At 45.4% G+C, this 21354-nt stretch overlaps 1 protein-coding gene across 1 annotated transcript in view; it reads right to left on the reverse strand.

Moving 5' to 3' along the window:
* Nucleotides 1-21354, reverse strand: part of CACNA1C (calcium voltage-gated channel subunit alpha1 C) — a 2189932-nt gene that overhangs the window by 618153 nt on the left and 1550425 nt on the right. The window contains exons 22-23 of the mRNA XM_085652198.1: nucleotides 18658-18764; nucleotides 9876-9963 (exon numbers count right to left, since the gene is read on the reverse strand). Coding sequence (XP_085508324.1) covers nucleotides 9876-9963; nucleotides 18658-18764 — 195 coding nt within the window. The remainder of the gene's footprint in view (nucleotides 1-9875; nucleotides 9964-18657; nucleotides 18765-21354) is intronic.

A 21354-nucleotide genomic window follows, 5' to 3' on the forward strand; every position in this document is an offset into this window, starting at 1 on the left:
AATCGCCCTAGAAATGCCAATTAAGTCCCACTTGTCAAAGCCCTGGAGGCGTCTCAATGTACCCAGTGAGGCTGTGTCCCACAGGTGTGTAGTCTGCATGATCTTCCCCTTCCAGCCCAGGATGTGAGTGGCCGTGTGCCAGCCAGCAGCCAGGCATCAACCACTATTGCTATCGGTTCCTTAATTGGTAAGAAACTGGTCCGCAGTAAAGAATCTGTGGCTAGATACTGTCTCTACCAGATAAAACGTTACCAAAGGTAATTAACTTGCCCATCTGATAGACATCTAGCCACAGATTCCTTACCTTTGAATAGATACCCAAGCAATAGCATCCCCAGAGGAGGGACTGCGGACATGTTTCAGACTAAAACGTCCTGCAAGAGCGAACGGCACAATGGACGTCCTTGTGGAAATGTCTGTCCAGACAGTAATGCTTGGTAAACGTGTGCAGGGATACCCACGTTGCTGCCTGACAGATTTCAAGGACTGGGACTCCACGTTCTAATGCAGCGGTAGCAGCTGTTGCTCTGGTGGAATGAGCTCTTAAGTCTTCAGGAGGCTGCTTTTTTGTCAAAGCATAGCAGATCTTGTTGCAGAGACTGTCCTTTTCGGCACTGCCTGACCTTTCTTCGCACCAGCGTACCCCATGAAGAGTAGCTCATGCACCTGGAACTCTCTTGTGTGGTCAAGGTAAAACAACAATGCTCTTTTTGGGTCCAGACGATGGGGTCGCTTCTCTTGCTTAGAGGGATGTGGAGGAGCGTAGAAAGTGGGCAAGGTGACATATTGTCCCACATGGAAAGGTGTTACCACTTTCGGGAGGAAAGAGGCTCTAGTACGAAACACCAATTTGTCAGGAAATATCGTCAAAAAGGGAGACATGGATGATAGAGCCTGCGGCTCGCTCATCTTTCTGGAAGATGTAATTGCCACTAAAAAAGCTGTTTTTACTGTGAGCAGCCAGATTGTGCAATTATGCAGGGGCTTGAAAACAGCATTCACAAGGTAGGTAAGAACCAAGATAAGGTCCCACTGAGGGATAATGAAGGGGGAAGGAGGAAACATATGGACAATGCCTTTTAGGAATCTATGTACAATGGGCGAAAAATAAAGAGGGTTGGTCTGGCAGCCTCAGGAAAGCAGACAAATACCCTTTAACCCCTTCGATGCTGCGCAGATTCCGCCGCTGTGCTGACGGAATCTTGCGCGGGCGTGGTCATGACGGAATGGTTCCGTCATGAGCACAGCTCAACCGTGGGTCATGACGGAACCATTCCGTCATGAGCACCGAAGGGGTTAAGGGTGCCAGGAGCAGAGTCCAGCTGGGCAACGGTTAAAATAAACAGTATAACATCAGAAAGGAAAGCAGGAAGAGGGTTGATTGACTTCTCTGCACAATATATTACACATTTCTTCCACCAACAGGTGTATACCATTTTAGTAGAGGTACACTTTGCTGCCAGAATAAAATCACAAACCTCTGGAGGAAGGTCGAAAGATAGAATCTGCAGCAGCTCAATCTCCACACAAGAAGGCATAAAGTTGAAAGGTTCGGGTGGAGGACCCTCCCCTACTGCTGTGACAGAAGATCCTCCCCAAGGGGCAGTCTGATCGGAGGATCGATGCTTATTTGCAGAGGCTCAGGATACCAGACTGTCCATTCCCAGTCCGGAGTCACAAGGATGATTTGGGTACAGTCATTCCTGATCTTCTTGAGAACTCTGTGCAAGAGTGATATGGCTGGAAAGGCGCACAGGAGGCCTGAGCTTCACTCGAAATGAAAAGCATCTCTGAGCGAGAGCTACCTTGTTAAGATAATAGGACACAGAAAGAGCTTTATCATGACAGCATCACTTCCAGATGCGCATAGAAGAGAACCGCCAGTTTCACTACCTGTATGGGAGAAAGGAAGTTATTGTCTCTTCTCAACTGCACAAGCCGTGTCGGAAAGCAATAATCTTGTTACTATATCATTTAAAAGGCACTCATGAGTAAAGTAAATGCAGGTTGTTTCACCTACTGGAGTTTTTGCCTTTTAAATTTCTGCAGGTCACACGTGCTGACATTTATCGGTGGGAAAAAGACCCTGTAAATACTTGGACATGTGGATTTTGATGTGAAAAGTACCCAGTTCTTTGTTATTCCCCATTAGAATGGGGAATCTTGCAACTACAAATAAATATTACATCCAGAAAATCATGGCAGGACTGGGAACCAAAACCGGCCCGGGCAAACTGCTCGGCCGGCCCTCTGTGGGGGGTGCGGTCGAGGTGTATTCTAATGCCGGTTTCGGACGGTTTTGTTACAGTGTGCCGATATTGTCGGCCCCCGGTAACAAAAACGGCCCAGTGCCCGCTAAGGCCAGTCCAGCCCTGCAGAACATTCCAAACCACGGGCTGTTGCATTTTACTAAGTTCAACAGTTATCACATAACCTTCAGGTTCACTCATATTAGATCCTCGGTGGTGGAAGTTTTTTGTCAGGTGTTGTTTCAAAAGATTCTCTCACTGGCTAGCTGACATCAGCTGGATGGCACATATGAAACAGTTTGTGAATCTGTATTAGGCATAATTTGTGATGTCTTCAAGAACGTGATGATGAGCGAGTTCCCATTCTCACTTTAACACCATTGGAAATTAAATCAAATGTCACTTCAACAAAAGAGTACGCCATATAATATTAGGGTTTTAAAAAAATAAATATGCAGTAGTTGTTTCAACTTTAGGGTAACTTTCAGTAACATTTTCCAGTTAGTTCTGATCACTCTCCTTTAATGTGTGGTGTAATAGATGTGCTTGTTTGATCCTTAACAATTCTTTCTCTGAAGTTTGTTAAATACTGTTCTATCGGTGCCTTTAAATGGAAACCAGTACACACTAAAGTGGCAGGAGAGAGAGGCTGCTGGTATCATTCGCAGAGCCTCCCTGTCTGCAGTACACCTTGAGTTCTGGCAGGGTTGCCACAGCAGATGCATCCTACTTCACTTATTCCACAGCTCTGCTACTCCATGGATCCCAAGATATGCTACTTCTACGCTTCTCATCTCTAGGCCACCATAAATCTCCTAGATCCACTCCCACTCTCTAACATCCTAGTGTTCAGGTCCCCCCATACCAAGATGGCGCTGCACTGCATTCAGCGGCCCAGCTCACAACCACAGAGCTCCTTAGCTCCAAACTCTCAGGTGCACATAGAGAAGTTAAAATTCTCCAGTATTTGGGGTGTCTTTCATAGATTCACATGCTTGAATATTCCCCGTCGTCGAAGTGGGAGTCCCACGGTATATATAAAAAGCAATAAGTATCATGTATATATACATATACACATACCTAACCACATAAGAGTATATACATACCCAAATAAACATATATATATAGTTCAAATAACATATCAAGTTAAAAATACTATAGGATAGCATTGAGACATAGGAAAGCATTGAGAAAAAGAATCACTTTGCTAACATATCATTGTCACTTTATAGTCCAAACTCCAGCCAATCAGGCGCTAGCACCCTCTAGAACCTTCTCCTCAGAGGCTCAGGCCCTCAGATTTTCTACCGCACGTCGTGTGAAGGGAGTCTCCCTGAGCTCTGCTCAGTTCTTCATCTGGTTTGAGGTTTTTATCTCTCATCATGTCTGCAAGTAAGAAATCTCTTTTCCGTCCTTGTTCATCTTGCGGAAAGTCAAGACTTTTCTCTGAGGATCCCCATGAGAAATGTATTTATTGTCTGTATCCTGATCATAAGGTGGCTAATTGTAAGATCTGCAGAACTTTCTCTCACAAAACTTTGAAAGATAGAGAAGGTCGCCTTTTAATATGGCTTCAAAAACTAAAGGACACAGACAACCCACTTTCTGAGGTGGAAAGTGTAGCCTCTGTCAAAACAGGAGTCTCCTCAAAGCGTGGAAGTGTCCAGGACTTGCCATCTCCTTTTCTGAAAAAGAAGAGACTTCACCTTGAGGAAGTGTCTACAGGCAAAGTCTCTGTCTCCACGTCTGCGCCCCCGAGACGTAGCTCTCAGGCGTCTGTGACTCCGTCAGCACATGTTTCCAGTCAGAAACTTTCAAAACCGTCGACGGGCCCGTCGACGGCCCCTCCGTCGACGAGATCGGCTACTTCATCAGCCTCGTCGACGACGGTGACGACGGTATCGAGTAGATATCCTTCGTCGACGACACTGACTTCGTCGACGTCTTCTCCGTCGACGATAGTATGTGTGTCTCTTAGAACTGTCTCGTCGACGATACCACTCACTTCTTCGTCGACGACTGGGAAGCTGGCGCTTCCGTCGACGTCCACAACTCCGTCGACGATGGGTAAAAAGAAGAAGAGGAAATCTTCCTCGTCGACGACAGCCTCGTCGACGACAGCCTCGTCGACGACAGCCACACCGTCGACGACAGCCACACCGTCGACGACAGCCACACCGTCGACGACAGCCACACCGTCGACGACAGCCATTCCGTCGACGGCAGCCACCCCGTCGACGGCAGCCACCCCGTCGACGACAGTCCCGTCGACGGCAGCAACCTCGTCGACGGCAGCTCCGTCGACGATTGCTTCGTCGACGGTCGCCTCGACGACGGTAGGGTCAAATTTTGCGACAATGCCATTGGTGCCAATGTCAACACCAGCACCGGGGTCTGTGGACAGCTCCTTAATGCTTCGTCGTAAGGCCATGCTAGACCCAGTTATGTTACCACCTGGACCACGGCCACCTCGTCAACTATTTCCCTCAGGGGATGAGGACGATTCGGATGAAGGCGATCAGTCTCTTTTTCGGGATGCTCATAGTCCTTCGGAGCTCCATATAAAATGCCAAGAGTCTGAGGAGGATGAATTTTATGAACAGGAAGAAGAGCAAAATACCTTTGCTCCGGTTCCTATGATGCAGCTTCCTGTGCAGCTTGTTTCCAACCTCCAATATATGTTGGAAGACTATAATCGTCGTTTTCCAGCATCCCCTCAAAATACTCCACGTGAAGCGCCATCTGAGGTTCCACCTCCTATATTGCCAACGATACCCACGCCCCCCACACCTGCACTGCCTTTCAATGCAGAGGATGATAATATGGACAATCCGGATACGGAAGAGGGCGAGCTCCCAGAGGACGACACTATGGCGGACTGGGATGATTACCAAATCAATTCGCCCGCATCACCGCCAAGGTCACCAGTCAACTCGCCACCTGTCGACATAACAGGGTTCCATCAGCTGATGGAGAGAGCAGCACAACGCTTTCACCTTCCCATGGTGGTTAGGGAAGAGGACTGTTTCTTATATGACTTCAAGTCTCAGCCTCAGAAACAAGTACGAGCTGTGCCAATCATAGACTTCATATGGAATGAAGGCCTAAAATTATGAAGACACCTAATTCTATTCCGGCGGTGCTCCCACGCCTGGAGAAAAAATATAAAGCTCCGGATTCTTCCCCAGCCTGCTTGGTGTCTCAACCTAAGCCGGACTCAGTGATCACACAAGCGGCACAGCGCCGCTCCAAGAATCCATCATCTCCAATGTCGGCGCCTCCGGACCGCGACGGCCGTCGCCTGGATGCTATAGGCAAGAAATTTTCAACCATGGCGTCAACAACGGTCCGGGCTGCGAATTCCTTGGCTATCCTCGGCCGTTATGATAGACAGATGTGGTCGGACATGGCTGCATTGGTCAAACTTATACCGGAGGATTCAAGAGCGGAGGCTCAGAAAATCCTGCAAGAGGGAGAAAGGGCGTCATCCGAGATCATTGACTGCTCTGTTGACATCGCATCCACCGGTTTTCGCCAATTGGCGGGAGCAGCCGTCCTAAGAAGACAGGGCTGGCTTCGGTCAACCTCTTTTCGGCAAGAGGTCCAGGCTAAGATTTTGGACATGCCATATGACGGGGAGTCATTATTCGGCCAGCATGTAGAAGATGCCTTGCAAACCATTAAAAAGGATACGGATACGGCTCGTTCCCTCGGCACTCTACAGTTTAAGAAGCAGCCCTTTCGAGGTGCGCGCGGCCGCGGCACCTCCTCATCATCATCCTTTCGTGGCTCCTCGTCCCAATACCGCTCGTACAATCAGGGGCAACAGCGGTACTATTCACAACCGCAGCAGTCCTACAGACAGCAAACTAGCAAGTCATACAGAGGAAAGTCGAATTACAGAGGAAATTCAACCAAGAAGCAGTGACTCTGTACGGAAAGAACTTCCTTTTCCCAGTTGTCCTCTAGTTCTTGTTGGAGGAAAAATCTCCCAGTTCTTTTCAACCTGGTCCTTAATCACTTCGGACCGCTGGGTCCTGGATATAATTTCAAGGGGCCACGCCCTAGAGTTTGTGAAGGTTCCTCCACGCACACCTCCATCCGGGCCACCACCCGCCCATCTCAGAGAACTTTTCAAACAAATCCAAGTAATGTTAAACAAGGGTGCCATCGAAGTGGTTCCGAAATATCAAAGAGGGTTGGGATTCTATTCCCGTTTTTTCCTCATACTAAAGAAATCAGGGGAATGGCGTCCGATCCTCGATCTCAGATTGCTCAACAAATTTCTCAAGACTCAGTCCTTTCGGATGCTCACATTGAAGGACATCCTCCAATTCTTTTCTCAGGAGGATTACATGACAACGATCGATCTGCAGGACGCATATTTCCATGTGCCCATTCTACCACGCCACAGGAAATACCTACGGTTTCGAGTGGGCCACAGGGACTACCAATTCAAAGTCCTACCCTTCGGACTCTGCTCAGCCCCGCGGGTCTTTACAAAATTCCTAGCCCCGGTGGTGGCTCATTTACGACAAGAGGGTATTCAGATATACCCCTACCTGGACGATTGCCTCATCAAAGCTCAATCCTCTCACCAGGCGGCCCTCGATACCCAGCGCTGTCTCGATCTGTTTCAGTCCCTGGGGTTGTCGATCAATGTACAAAAATCTCAACTCACGCCGACTACGTGCAAGACTTTTCTCGGCGCTTGTATCAATACGAGCACAACCATGGCCTTCGCTTCAGCAGAACGTCAGGAACGGATTCAACAGCTTGCGAGCTCCATCGCAGCAAAGCAGTCAGTTTCAGTCCGCATATTAAAATCCTTTCTGGGAATGGCGTCCTCATGCATCGCTTTGATCCCTCTCTGCAGACTAAAAAGTCGCATCATCCAAGAGGAGTTAGACAAGCAGTGGCGCCAGGTTTCCGGTTCCTTCAACGATCAGGTCGTGGTGTCACCCCGCATGGCTCAAGCGCTGCATTGGTGGACTTGTCCTGCCAACATCGCAGCAGGAACATCCTTTCTGTCGTCAACCCCAGAACTCGTCCTTACCACGGACGCATCCATGGAGGGTTGGGGCGCACATTTTCAAGATCTATCCGTCAAGGGCCTATGGTCAGCGGCTCAGCGTTGCTGGCACATCAACAGACTGGAACTGATGGCCATTTTCTTGGCGTTGAAATCCTTCCGCCTCCAGTTCCAAGGGAAGTCAGTCCTCATTCAGACGGACAACACCACGTGCATGCACTACCTGAACAAACAGGGCGGGACAAGATCTCCACTGCTCTCCCGTCTGGCGCAGAGGATTTGGAGTTGGGCCATACTCCATCAGATGACGTTACAAGCAATTCATCTGCCCGGCATTTCCAATACTCTGGCGGATGCACTCAGTCGGTCAGCATCATCAACCCACGAGTGGGAGTTACATCAACCGACGCTGGAATTTGTCTTCAACCTTTGGGGTCACCCGACAATCGACCTCTTCGCAACCCCGCAGAATGCAAAATGCCAGTCCTACGCAAGCTGGTTTCCCCACGAAGGGTCGTGCGGAAATGCCCTTTCGATCAATTGGTACGGGATATTTGCGTACGCTTTTCCGCCGATTCCGTTGATTCCACGAGTGCTGCGGAAGATGAGACAACAACCGTGCCATGTACTTCTAATAGCTCCACGGTGGCCTCGGCAGGCATGGTTTTCGGAGTTGCTTCTCCTATCCCAACGCGAGCCCATCCTTCTCCACCTGAAGCCGGATCTGCTCACAATGAACGATGGTCGGATATGCCATCCGAATCCCAGATCTCTCAGCTTGTCGGCTTGGAACCTGAGCACCTTGAATTTGCTCATTTGAACATTCCTCCAGCCTGCAGGGAGGTGTTAGCTAAGGCAAGAGCTCCATCCACAGTGAAAACGTGTAAGCTCAAATGGAAGCGATTTTGTCATTGGTGTGCTTCCGCCCACATTCATCCTGTGCACGCTCCTCCAGAACACATTCTGCCGTTCTTCCTACAACTAGCGCAGTCTGGATTATCACACTCTACCTTAAAGGTATTTCTAGCGGCAATATCTCGCTACCGACAAGATGGCTCGTCCTCTCTCTATTCATCCAGAGTCATACAACAATTTTTCAAGGGTCTCTTCCGCATGTTCCCGCCCATTCGGCGTCCTCCACCCACGTGGCGCCTGAACATCGTGCTGGCTCAGCTTATGAAGGCGCCCTTCGAACCTATCCACTCAGCGGATGTCAAATTTTTAACTTGGAAAGTGGCCCTCCTCCTTGCTCTGACCTCTTCCCGCAGAGTCAGTGACATTCACGCTTTTACAATAAAGCCTCCGTTCCTTCAATTCAGATCGGATTGTGTCATCCTCCGCACTAATCCGGTTTTTATACCTAAAGTGCCATCCGATTTCCATCTTAACGAACCAGTGCTCTTAAAGACTTTTTTCCCGCATCCACAAACCCCGGCGGAGCAAAGCTTACACTCTCTGGACTTGAAGAGATGTCTAAAATTCTACATTAGCAGGACTCAATCCTTTCGCAAATCTGACCAGTTGTTTGTGGCCTACGGGCGTGCTTGCAAAGGACAATCTGTCACCAAACCTACTATTGCCCGTTGGGTTTCATCAGCAATCTCTTTTTGCCATCAAAAGGCTGGTAAGCCTCTGTCTTCGGGAGTGAGAGCCCATTCAACGAGGGCTATGTCATCTTCCACTGCCCTGTTCGCTGGTGTGCCCATCCATCAAATATGCCGGGCAGCTACGTGGTCCAGCAGGCACACGTTTACGAAGCACTACTGTCTGGAATCCATTAACGAAGCAGACACGGCTGTGGGACAGGCAGTTCTACGAAATCTGTTTAAATAAGGTGAGCCTCTGCTACTTCCCTCCTCCTGGGGTATTATTGTTATTATTGCGCTTTAAATACATTGTTTGTATTACATGCAATATCAATACGGCTTGGTCAGCCGAATACTGTTTACTGCTTACTATTCTATTCAAGCATGTGAATCTATGAAAGACACCCCAAATACTGGAGAAGAACAAATGTTACTTACCTGTAAACTGTGGTTCTCCAGTATTGGTGTCTTTCATAGATTCACATGCGACCCACCCTCCTCCCCTCAGAGGCTCTCTTCTCCTCTTTCGGCTCTATGGTCACTCTCGTGCTCGAAAATCTGAGGGCCTGAGCCTCTGAGGAGAAGGTTCTAGAGGGTGCTAGCGCCTGATTGGCTGGAGTTTGGACTATAAAGTGACAATGATATGTTAGCAAAGTGATTCTTTTTCTCAATGCTTTCCTATGTCTCAATGCTATCCTATAGTATTTTTAACTTGATATGTTATTTGAACTATATATATATGTTTATTTGGGTATGTATATACTCTTATGTGGTTAGGTATGTGTATATGTATATATACATGATACTTATTGCTTTTTATATATACCGTGGGACTCCCACTTCGACGACGGGGAATATTCAAGCATGTGAATCTATGAAAGACACCAATACTGGAGAACCACAGTTTACAGGTAAGTAACATTTGTTCTTCATCTCCCACAAAAAACAAGAGACACATTACAGTACAGGAGAGGGACATTCCTCTCCGCTGGAGCTTGATGCACTGACCTTCAGCCCTTTAGCTCTATTGATAGCCCGGAGAGGTCTCAGGACACGCAGGACACGCAGAATCTTCACAACGTTGATAGCACTGGACCTGGAAAATCAAAGAGTGCTTTACTATCCACAGCAGGTTTTGAGGGCACAAATCTCTTGAACCAGGACTCGCTGTAAGACTGGTCCCTCTGTACAAAGACTAAGACACTAGGTTTCCTTCCACAGATACTTCTTGTGGCAGAACTGGTATCGACTTGAAAAGTAAAGATGCTAGGACGCGCTCGGGGATGACATCTTACATTTTAAATACCCGGAGCATTAATTGTGTAGCAGTACACTATGAGAAGGCTTAGGGCCAGACGTACTATTCCTATTTGTAACCAGGGATGTGTAATTTGCGTACAGACCGGTTTGCAAGTGGGAATGCAGATTTGTGATGTGACCAATGTGAGAAGTTCGCCCTGCAAGTTGTCCTTTCTAAGGGGGTTGCAAAAAGACTTGACTAATGAATATGAATTAAGCAGATCACAGTTTGCGACCCTCTGTGATTGGCTGTTAAAGCAAGAATGGAGCATGTCTAAAATAGGACAATTACTAGTTTATAAAAAAGTTTCCAGTTTGGGAAGACATCGGGAGTGTCAGTGGATCCTAGGACAGTTTCCCATTGTAATTAGTTACAATCTGAACTCAGGGGTCGGTAACAGGTCAATGTCTTGTGAATGCAATTCCTGGCATAAACCCTTGATACCTAGCACTTTAAATCACAAATACGAGGGGAGTACCCTTTTCACACCCCCTTCTATTCGCAATTTTAAAAACTGTTCTAATAGCCCTTATATGAGTTGGAAGGACTTTTCCAAATCATAAAACAACTTTTGTACATTCTAAAAATCTCACTGGCAGTTGTAAACCATGTGATTTTTCTAATCATAGGCAGTGGCATAGCTTGGTCAATAAGAATGGGGGGGGGGGTGAGGTTCAGATGTTTCGAAAGTCACGCTGGCATATAATGTTAATTATTGCATAAGAAGCAGCGCATGAGGGGGATTTAAGGCCAGTGGACATGGAAAGGAGTGCGGATTGTTAAGGGTACTTAAAATACAGTATTTTATTGAAAAAACATGTTTTAAGACCTTTAAAACAGAGATAGGAGAGTGTGCCTGTGTCTGTGTGTTTTTGTCTGAGTGGGAATTTAAAAATTCCTATGAAATCTGCCAGATACCCTACAATACCCGACTGAAAACTCATGTACCCAACTATTTATTAAATAATACATTTGTTAGCGGGGTGTAACACCCCAAACACCACCCCTGAAGCTACGCCCCTGATCATAGGGTTTGAGACGGGAAAGGGTCTTTCTACATCTGGCCCACGGTTTGTTATTCATTGCATGACCAGTATAGAAAAAAATGTTAATTAAAGAATAAAGAAAGAAAATAAATCTCAGGCCACGCATAGTTCACACACTCTTAAGTAAGTACAACAATAGCGGTCACTCGGTGCCTCTTCAAGCTGATCTAGAGCACATTCTTCTCCCCCAGATGTCTCCAGAGTAGGTCACACAGGTGATGAGGTAAAGCAGACCAAAGCATACAGAGGTGCTAGGGTTTTTGAGTCCTGTAATAATGACTTGATTTTACGCAGCAATGCATTTTACACTTCTACCACTTCCAAGCGCTGGAGACAACAAGTGTTTCTATTACCCAACTTAATAGTGGTCTAATCCACTCCATGTATGTAGCTTTGTGTCCAAAAAGATCCTCCAAGAAGGGGAAAGGACTTCGGCTGAAGTCATAGAATGGACATTGAGACCACGGCCTTCAGATCTTTGGGAGGAGTGGCAGTCTTACGCCAGCAAGGATGGCTGAGCGCAACAGCGTTTAGGCCTGAAGTCCAGAATAAAATCTTGGACCTTCCCTTCAATGGAGAGGATTTGTTCGGAAAACACATCGACGAGGCTCTGCAGAGTATCAAAAAAGATACCGACACCGCAAAATCACTGGGAACGCTGCAATATAGGATGGTTCCTTTTCGAGGCTCTAGAGGTAGGGGCCAATCCTCCTATAGAGGAGGTTACCAACAAGGCAGATACACTTCTTACTCCACCTCATCTCAGCCCTACCGTCAGCAGTATACACAACGAAAAACAGGAGGTTACACAAAATCTACTCCTAGAGGTCGAGGAGGTCATCAGGGGAAGGACAACACCCGACGACAATCACAACTTTCTGACTCCGGCTACACCTATTCCTCTTACGTCATATGTTCCCCAGGGTGGAAAAATTGCTTATCATCTTCAAAATTGGCAGCAAATAACTACGGACCAATGGGTCCTCATCATAATACAATTCGGACACTCTAGAACTTCTGCAAACGCCCCCTTGTACACCGCCAAAACATCAAGAGGTCAAATACTTACATCAGATGCGTCGGGAGATTCGGACAATGCTCCGAAAGAGAGCAATAGAACCAGTACCGAACTACCAGAGAGGAAGGGGATTTTATTCCCGTTTTTTTCTAGTCGAGAAAAACGTTCTCCAATGGCGTCCTATTTTGGACCTCAGATCCCTAAACTCCTATCTCAAGAAACAATCTTTCAGAATGGTTTCCCTCCAAGATATTCTGCTGCTCTTAGACCCAGGAGATCATATGACCAAATTGGACCTACAGGATGCGTACTTTCACATCCCCATCCATCTTTCCCACAGGCAGTACCTTTGGTTTGTGGTTGCCGGAGAACATTACCAATTCAAGGTATTTCCTTTCGGCCTGAAGTCAGCCCCGAGAATTTTTATGAAATGCCTGGCCCCAGTGGCAGCTGTTCTAAGGAAACAGAAACACCAAGTATTTCCTTACCTCGACGACTGGTTGGTCAAAGCGCCATCAGCAGCATCGGCCCGGTCGTGGAACTGTTTGCCAGGTTAGGTGTGACTTTAAACAAAGAAAAATCATCTCTTAAGCCGACACGAAACATCACCTTCTTAGGAGCGATACTAGATACAGAGGTAAACAAAGCGTTCCCCTCCAAGGAAAGACAGCTGGGAATAATATGTCTATCCCAGAGTTTTATGAGAAGAAAGTGTCTCAGTACGCAAGTACAAATCATTGCTGGGAACGATATCATCTTGCATTCCCCTCGTACCTTTCTGCAGGCTAAGGATGTGTCCATTGCAAGAGCAACTGGATCTACAATGGCATCAGGCGGAGGGATCCTTCGAAGATATAGTCAGGGTAACGCCGACCATGATTCACGCGGCAACATGGTGGACCAAAAGCGGAACATCTCGCAGGGTCTTTCATTCCTTACACATCCAGCCCCACTGGTGATTACGACAGATGCGTCCTTAGAAGGCTTGGGAGCGTTCCTTCAGGACCTCCAAGTCAGCGGACACTGGAAGTTGCGCGAACAGCAAATGCACATCAACCTCTTGGAACTCAGAGCCGTACGCTTAGCATTGCTAGCGTTCCTACCAAGGATACAGGGATCAGCTGTGTTAATAAGAACGGACAACACAACAGCAATGTACTATTTAAACAAACAGGGAGGTACAAGATCACTCTCCCTGTCTCAAGAAGCCGAGAAGGTATGGGAATGGGCGCTGCAACACAAGAAATCCATAACAGCGGAACATCTCCTAGGGAACCAGAACGTCAAGGCGGATACTCTCAGCAGGCTCAAATCCACCTGCCACGAGTGGGAGATCGACCAAGGGAGTCTAGACAGCATCTTCCAAAGATGGGGAAAACCGACAGTAGACCTCTTTGCAACAGTGGAGAACAAAAAATGCCAGTTCTTCGCAAGCTGGCTTCCCCAACGGGGATCTTGGGGGAATGCGTTTTTGATGGCATGGTCAGGCGTCTTTGCCTACGCCTTTCCTCCAATTCCCTCCTGCCACGTATTCTTATGAAGATCAAAAAGGAACCATGCAATATAATCCTGATAGCACCACGGTGGCCAGGCAACACTGGTTCACGGAGCTTCTACTACTGGCGGAGGAACGTCTGATTCGCCTCCAGCCAATACTGTCACTCCTGACGATGTTCCGGCGAGAAGTGCTTCATCCAGACCCGAAATCACTGCACTTAGCGGCCTGGCTTCTGAACACTGCAAATTTCAGCATCTAAATATCTCATCGGAGTGCAGAGAGATACTATTGAGAGCCAGAGCGGATAGTACGAACAAAACGTACAGGATGAAGTGGAAGAGATTCTGCTTATGATGCAAAAGATGTAACATTCATCCTCTGAACTCGGCAGCGCACGAGATTATTCCATACATTTTGCTTTTGGCAAAGTCTGGTTTGGCTCATGCATCTATAAAGGTACATCTAGCCGCAATATCACGCTACAGAAGGACTTCCTCTGGACCATCTCTGTGGTCCGCAAGAGCCATCAAACAATTCATGAAGGGATTGTTCCGGGTTTTTCCTCCAGTAAAGCCTCCACCACCTCTCTGGCAATTGAACATTGTTCTTTCCCAATTAATGAAACAGCCCTTTGAGCCAATACACAGGGCAGATCTTAAATTCCTGTTGTGGAAAGTTGTGCTTCTCATCGCGCTCAATTCAGCCAGGAGAGTGGGGGAAATACAGGCTCTCACGATCCAAGACCCTTTCTTACAATTCAAAGAGGACAGAATGATACCCAGGACTAATCCAAAATTAATTCCAAAAGTACCAACTGATTTTCATTTAAATGAGCCACTAATTCTCAAACGGTTCTTTCCTCAACCAACAACAGCGGCGGAAAAAGCTCTCCACTCGCTGGATGTCCAACGATGTGTAAAGTTCTATTTGCAAAAGACTAGACCTTTCCGCAAGTCTTCACAACTTTTTGTCGCCTTCAGCCCACCCAGAAAGGATTTCCCTTTGTCAAAAAGGGGAATTGCCAGATGGATTTCCAGTGCGATAGAGTATTGTCATCAGGCAGCTGGACGACCTCTGAATACACAAGTCCATGCCCATTCGACAAGAGCAGTGTCCACCTCCACTGTTTTGTTTGCGGGAGTGCCAATCCAGGATATCTGCAGGCAGCGACCTGGACAAGTACGCACACCTTCACCAGGCATTACTGCTTGGATGCAGCCACAGGAAGAGATGTGGCGGTGGGAGAAGCGGTGCTGAGGAACCTTATCCAGTAACGGTGAGCCCTCTTTACCATCCCTCCTTCCTTTATTGGTCACATTTGCACATTTTATTGTTATTTATTGTATTATATGCAATTTGCAGAGTGTTTGTTCTGTGTGTATTGGTATGGGAAGACTGTTTTTATCACACTACATATGTTCCCTTGTTCCAGGTCTTGGGTAACAAAAAATTTGCTATGATTTACTGCTTGCTATTCTGATTCAGGCATGTGAATCTATGAAAGCTCCAATACAGGAGAACTACCGTTACAGGTAAGTAACTTGGTTTCTTATTAGTACTCACAAACTGCAAGTTTAATTTTACTTATAGTAATTTTTACGACTACGGAGCCTCCAAACATAAAAAGATAGGACAAGCATATGATCTAAAAAGCATTCAAGTATTCTTTCAGTCAGACTTATGATTTCATCTTTATGGCAAATAATTACAGTTTGATAAAGGAAGGTGTCTGACTCCTAAAATTAACTCAATGTGAATACAAGTTTCAGCAGACGTTCAGACAAGAAAAGAATAGCCTGGTCATCCTTATCATTCTAGACAGCGTTGCTTATAGGAGGCGCGCGGTGAAGGTACAGTTCTGTTAATTTCTTTGCTCTTCACTCTTTTTGTTAGACAGCATTTTATGTCCCAGAGCCCAGCTCTATATTTTCTCCGCTGCTGATTCCACTGCCGGCCGTTGTTTACCTTGGCACAGCCTTGTCACAAAGGCACACGAATGTAGTAACCTCATTGCATGCATTTTATGGCTGTTTCTATGCATGTGAAATTATGTAAGAGTGGCGTGCGTGTTATAGGTTTGCTTAGGGGCAAGTGAGACAAACCTCGAGCAGGCCATTTATATGGTGCGCAGCCTCAGAAGGGTTGCCTAAAATGAGGAGGCATATTTTATTTCCATACCAGTTATTCCCAGGTGAGAACCTTAAACTATGTGTGTGAAGTAGGTAAAGTGTGCTTTTGGAGACCAAAAATGTGCTTGCTGTCATCAATGTATTTTGTTTTGGACTACGAGCACCCAACAACTTTACCAGTAATAACGTTTTACAAAAGCCATGACAAAAACAAAGAAAAAGACTTCCAGACAAACCCATACCTATTGGCTTTGCCAATTCTTGTTTTCTTTTTCCTTGCTCTTGCTTAGGGAATGGCGTCCTGCCTGCATCACTTCTGTGAGACTCCAATATTCAAAAGGGTCTCGCCAAACTGAGCGCTGGTTAGATGTTGAGTTTGTTGTACTAGGTTTTTTTATATGGTCCTGTGCCAGGCTGGCATAATAACAGACTTAACACATCCTTCTTATGTGCTGTTAACTTTAGGGCCACCTTAGAAGCTTTGAGATTTTAGCTACAGGTGCTGATTCTTGTAGGAGTTTCCTGTTTCAGTGTTTCTGTGCTAACAACTTTGGGGCATACTAACAACAGCCAGCGATAATTATCGCTGGCCATGCTTAGCGATAATTATATTATCGCAGGCTATCTCTGGTATTTATCGCCCTGATAGCGCGTTATTAACAACGCATTACTCCAGGGCGATAAAAATTCCAGAGATAGCGAGGTTATCGCCCTTTTGCAGGGAACATCGCTGGTTTTCCAGTGATGTTCCCTGCAAAAGGGCGATAACCTTGATGATACGACCCACAGGGTCGTATCAGCATAATCCACCCCCTATGTTAGGGATGGCTAAGTCAGGATTTTAGCAGACGTTAGGTTTTGGCGAAAACAGACGTTTTCGCCAAAATCTAATGTGTGCTAAAATCATGTGGGCTGCCTTATAAATATCGCGATGTAAACATCAGCAATATTTGCAAGGTAGTACATCTTGGGTACGCCCATTAACGCCCACTTTGCATCTCATTGGAGATGCAAAGTGAGGCGTTGGGAAAAAGGGTGCTAACATGCGATTATGCATGTTAGCACCCTCTTGTCAATAGGGCGCTGGTTTTATCTCCGCTCTTTTAGCTTTGTACGCCAAAAAAGCAGAGATAAAGCCCTTGTAAATATGCCCCTTTGTTGGTTCATGCTTTTGTTATTTTATTGCAAAGGATTTTTTTTAACAAGCAGCATGCTGTGGTGCAGTCATGTATTGAGGGCATGTTTCAGCGGGCACCGTATGCAGCTGCCACTTATTCATGTAAGTATGGAGATAGTATGCCAAAATATTCACGTTTTTTAAACCTTTGCCTCTGATTTGCTTCTCGCACACTTTTAAATTGTTTGAGCTCCTCCTATGACATTACAACATTATTTAGTCAGTGTTATGGCACTACATAAAGGAGTTTGGGATGGTTGGCTGTGAGTTGCCTTTATAGCGCTTTTTATTTTTTGCATACTTTTCTTGGTGCAAAACGCACTGTTCAGCATGCTGTACAGAAGATGAATGCATTCTTTAAGGTGCAGCCGTTTTACTGTTTCTTACACACGCTCATCCTGCTCTAGTGTCATGCACAAAAGCTATTCACTCTTTCTTTCACACCCAGTGTGTAATAATTGTATTGATCTTACATCCCCGGCAGCACAGGTCCCAGGATAATGTGCTGCATGACTAAACACTTATAAGGTCCAAAAGGCGAGACCTATTGGCTATGCAAAAGCTTGTTGTTGGTGGGAACAGGTATTCCCCCTTTAGTGTCCTATAAATACATGGCAACTTTAATAAGTTAAGTCAGAAAATACATTTGTATTGTTCTCAACCAAATGATGTCCTGTCCAATAAAAACACGAAAGTCTTGCCACTAAAAGGGGTTTAGGCTATTGATACTGTAGTTATTTTTACAGATCTGTTTGCAGTGCTTAATTTGAGCTGGTGGTTGCCAAAGAGGTGTACCAGCACTCATTTTTTGGGACCAGTACTTATTTTTCCTCATCAAATAATGACTGAGAGCAAGAGTGGAAAAATAAACACAGGGGAAACAAAAAAGAAGAGAATGACGGAAAAAATGTCCCAAAGGGAGAAAGTTGTAAGATAAAGTGGCAGGGAGTGTCCGATAGCGGATTAAAGAGATGGGAGGTTGATACAAGACTACGAAGCTTCGGTATTCAGAGTGCCAACATTTAGTTGGACTGGCAGCAGGCTTCTGAGAAGAGCCTTGGGCATCGGCCCTTTTTCTTTCACAAATTATACTGGTTTTCTGCAGTGCTTTCAAATGGGCAGATACTCATGGGTACACAGTACCTGCACTTCTTGAATTTGAAAGGGAGTGTACCTGCACTTTTTTTTAGCAGGGGTGCAATACGTTTAATTGGAAAGTACCTTCACTTTTCAGGAGCAAACATGTACTCTGAAATAGTGAGTGCCTACACTTTTATATTTCCTTGTCAAGCACTGGTTGTCTGGATCAGAGGCTTATGCAAAGAACACTTTACAAGTTACCAGAGAAAACATTGCCTGAAGAACAGGTAGGGCTAGATAAAAGAGAGTTGAGATTGATGTTTCACAAATTTCTCATGAATGTAAAGTGCAAGATGAAAGAAAAAAATCAGAATGATTGTGAATTAATTTGTGAAATTGGTAAATAAATATGAAGGTCTGAAAGGACTTGATAGTAGAGAGCTGATCTCACAAATGCAAATGACCAGTTTCACACATGTAAATCTCTGGTTCTCCTCATGCCCTCCATTAAGACAGCCCTCAAGATACAATTGTCGACTTACTGTATACCAAAGGAGATGAGGGAAACGCCGACCACCAGCAGGTCCAGGATGTTAAAGTAATTTCTGCAGAAGGAACCCTTGTGGAGAAAAGCCCCATACGCTGTCATCTGTATTAGGCACACAGAAAACAAATGAAAGATTGTGTGTTATTGGTGGCCCAAAAGCAACCTAGTCCTGCAGGTTAGCCTTTTGGGACCTATTCCAAGTACATACTGGCAGAAACTACCTTAACATATTTGAAATTACACAAAGTCATCCCTCCTTGCCAGAGTTGGCTTGGCTTCAAGGCAACGTTCACTCTTACCCGCTCTACTGAAGCTTTGAAATATCAGACTCAAACCCATAGTTTGATGGGATGTGGGATTACATGGGAAACATTAACTAAGGAATAATGGGCCACATGTACTAAGAATTTTAACAGTCATAAACAATTTGATTTGGTGTTTGCGACCAGTAAAATTATTTTGGAGTGCTCGGTTTCCCTTATAGGAGTCGCTAAACTTTTACCGTCTCCTAAAATTGGATTTTCACCACATACTGAATTGGTATTTAGAAGCTGCATGTTGGGGGAATTCCTTCCAAATACTGATGATATGTATCAATGTTTTGTGACCTTAATCCGATTGAAAAACATTGAAAAATTACAAACTCCAAGTTGGGGTGCTAACGCATTTCCCAAACGGAAGGGCTCCATTTGGGACCCCTACCCCTTTATAAATTTCTTTTTTTTACCTGATAATCTGTTGACCCACCTTCTTTGTGAGGGCATCCAATAGTAGTGAGTCACAATTTGTGACCTACCTCATTCATGAGGTAGGCTGATTAAGACCCACTACAATTTGCAATTTTGCAAACTGACCGATTAGTACATAGGTTGGTTCTTACAATTCTTTACTAGTCACAAAAATACTGGCGCAATTTACAGCCATTTATTTGCATATCTGGCCCATATATCCCTGGAGGTTCTAAAAATTGTCTTTGACTTATCCATTTTCTTTTTACTTTGAATTTCCCTTTAACTTTCATGTACCAAGCACCACCATTAAAAAATAAAAGGTGTACATAAGTGCATTACAGACAAAAGGAGCAGCCCTTAGCAAACTGAAGCTGCCAGAACGCACAAAAAGCAAAAAATCTGCAAAAGTAAGAAGAGGGTCAGTAGAACAACGGAGGAAGCCACTTAGTATGCAGGGATCAGCAGTGATCAAGGAGTGCGAGGAGCAATGGTGGAGGTAGGGGGGTACGAATAAAAGCTAAGCATATCATGGAGTGGAAGGTAAGCAATTGTCAAATGAAGCAAAACTGAGAGCATAGGGGCGGAGATGGGGGATAGGCAGCACAAGGAGGGGAAAGCAAGAAAGCATATGCACTCCCATGGCGGCTGAGAGCAAAAGAAAAAGTCGTTCTCTGTTGTCAGCTGTTGAAGGCTATACGTCTTTCTGATAAAAAGTATAGTAAAAAAAAGCTAGGCTCCAGTTTAGAGGCAAACAGAAGCAGGGAAAGTAAAGCCATTGAATGGGAAACATTGAGAGTAATAAGAAAGGCAGCCAATGATAATTAATGAGCCAAGCCCACTCTAAATCTTACTATTATACACTAAAGATCTTTTGACAACAGTAGGCGAGACCTAAAACCAGGACTGGAAAGATAATGCATCTGCTGTTGGTGCTGGGTGGCTGAGGTTTAAAATCTAAAACTGGCTAGTGCATTGCAAGACCACTTGCACATTGCTAAATGGTTTAGTGGGTAACACCCTTAATGAACACTGTCCTCCAATACCGGGTCCACAGTTTAATTGGATGCCAAAACCTCGGTTTGAATATCCACCAGACATTTCCTAATGTCTTCCTAATGTCCTCCTCTGTCCATTAACCGGTGATGGGAGTAGCAGAATACATTTCCCTTTGTAGTATATCTCCTTTGTATCATTGTTGTGTGCCTGGTGTTCCTGTTAATGTATTGTCCTATATTCACACAACTATTTATCCTAGCTTCTTTCAGTTGCACAAGTGTCCAGTGATATCAGTGGCACTTGTCCCTTTAAGATCGATGGGATATGGTATGAGTCAGTAAATCCTGTTGATTTTAAGTTCCTCGCCACTTGTGGCTTCTAGTATTCCTTAGATCATCATTTTTCACTGCACGCCAGTAACGCTTTAAATTCCCCCCATCTCATTTTCAGAGTCAGTAATCATACATGCTTCATGCTGTTGATATCCATAGATAGTCCATCTAGTTGAGATTCTAGTGTCTCCTCATTTCTTTTGAACAAATGCATCCTCCATATATGTCATTAGAATTGTCTCACTTCTTGTGAGCCTAACCACTTTACTTTCGGATGTCCCAGTGCTTCAACCATTTTCTTTGTAGGATCTTGGTGCTTCCTTATTTTTTTAGGTACTGTATGATTTGCATTCCCTGACATCTCATCTCTGGGCCTCCAACTCTTTTTAGGAGAGTAATATTTTAATCCCTTCGAACTGTAAGCCAGGTCGGCCTGCTCCATGCTCACACTATGTGCTGGCGAACATCTTTGTCACTCTCCACCACAAACCGGTGGTGGTCCTCAGTCTCATAGGCTACAGCGGAATTGTCGTCTTATTTCCTTTTGCCATGTCTGTAGAGGGAGTGTGATGCGCTGCATGAATTCCTGGAAACTGACCTCTGTTATCCTAGTACTATTCCTCATTCTATCTG

This window comes from Triturus cristatus, chromosome 4_1 (assembly GCF_964204655.1).
Source record: "Triturus cristatus chromosome 4_1, aTriCri1.1, whole genome shotgun sequence".
NCBI classification, from domain to species: Eukaryota; Metazoa; Chordata; class Amphibia; order Caudata; family Salamandridae; genus Triturus; species Triturus cristatus.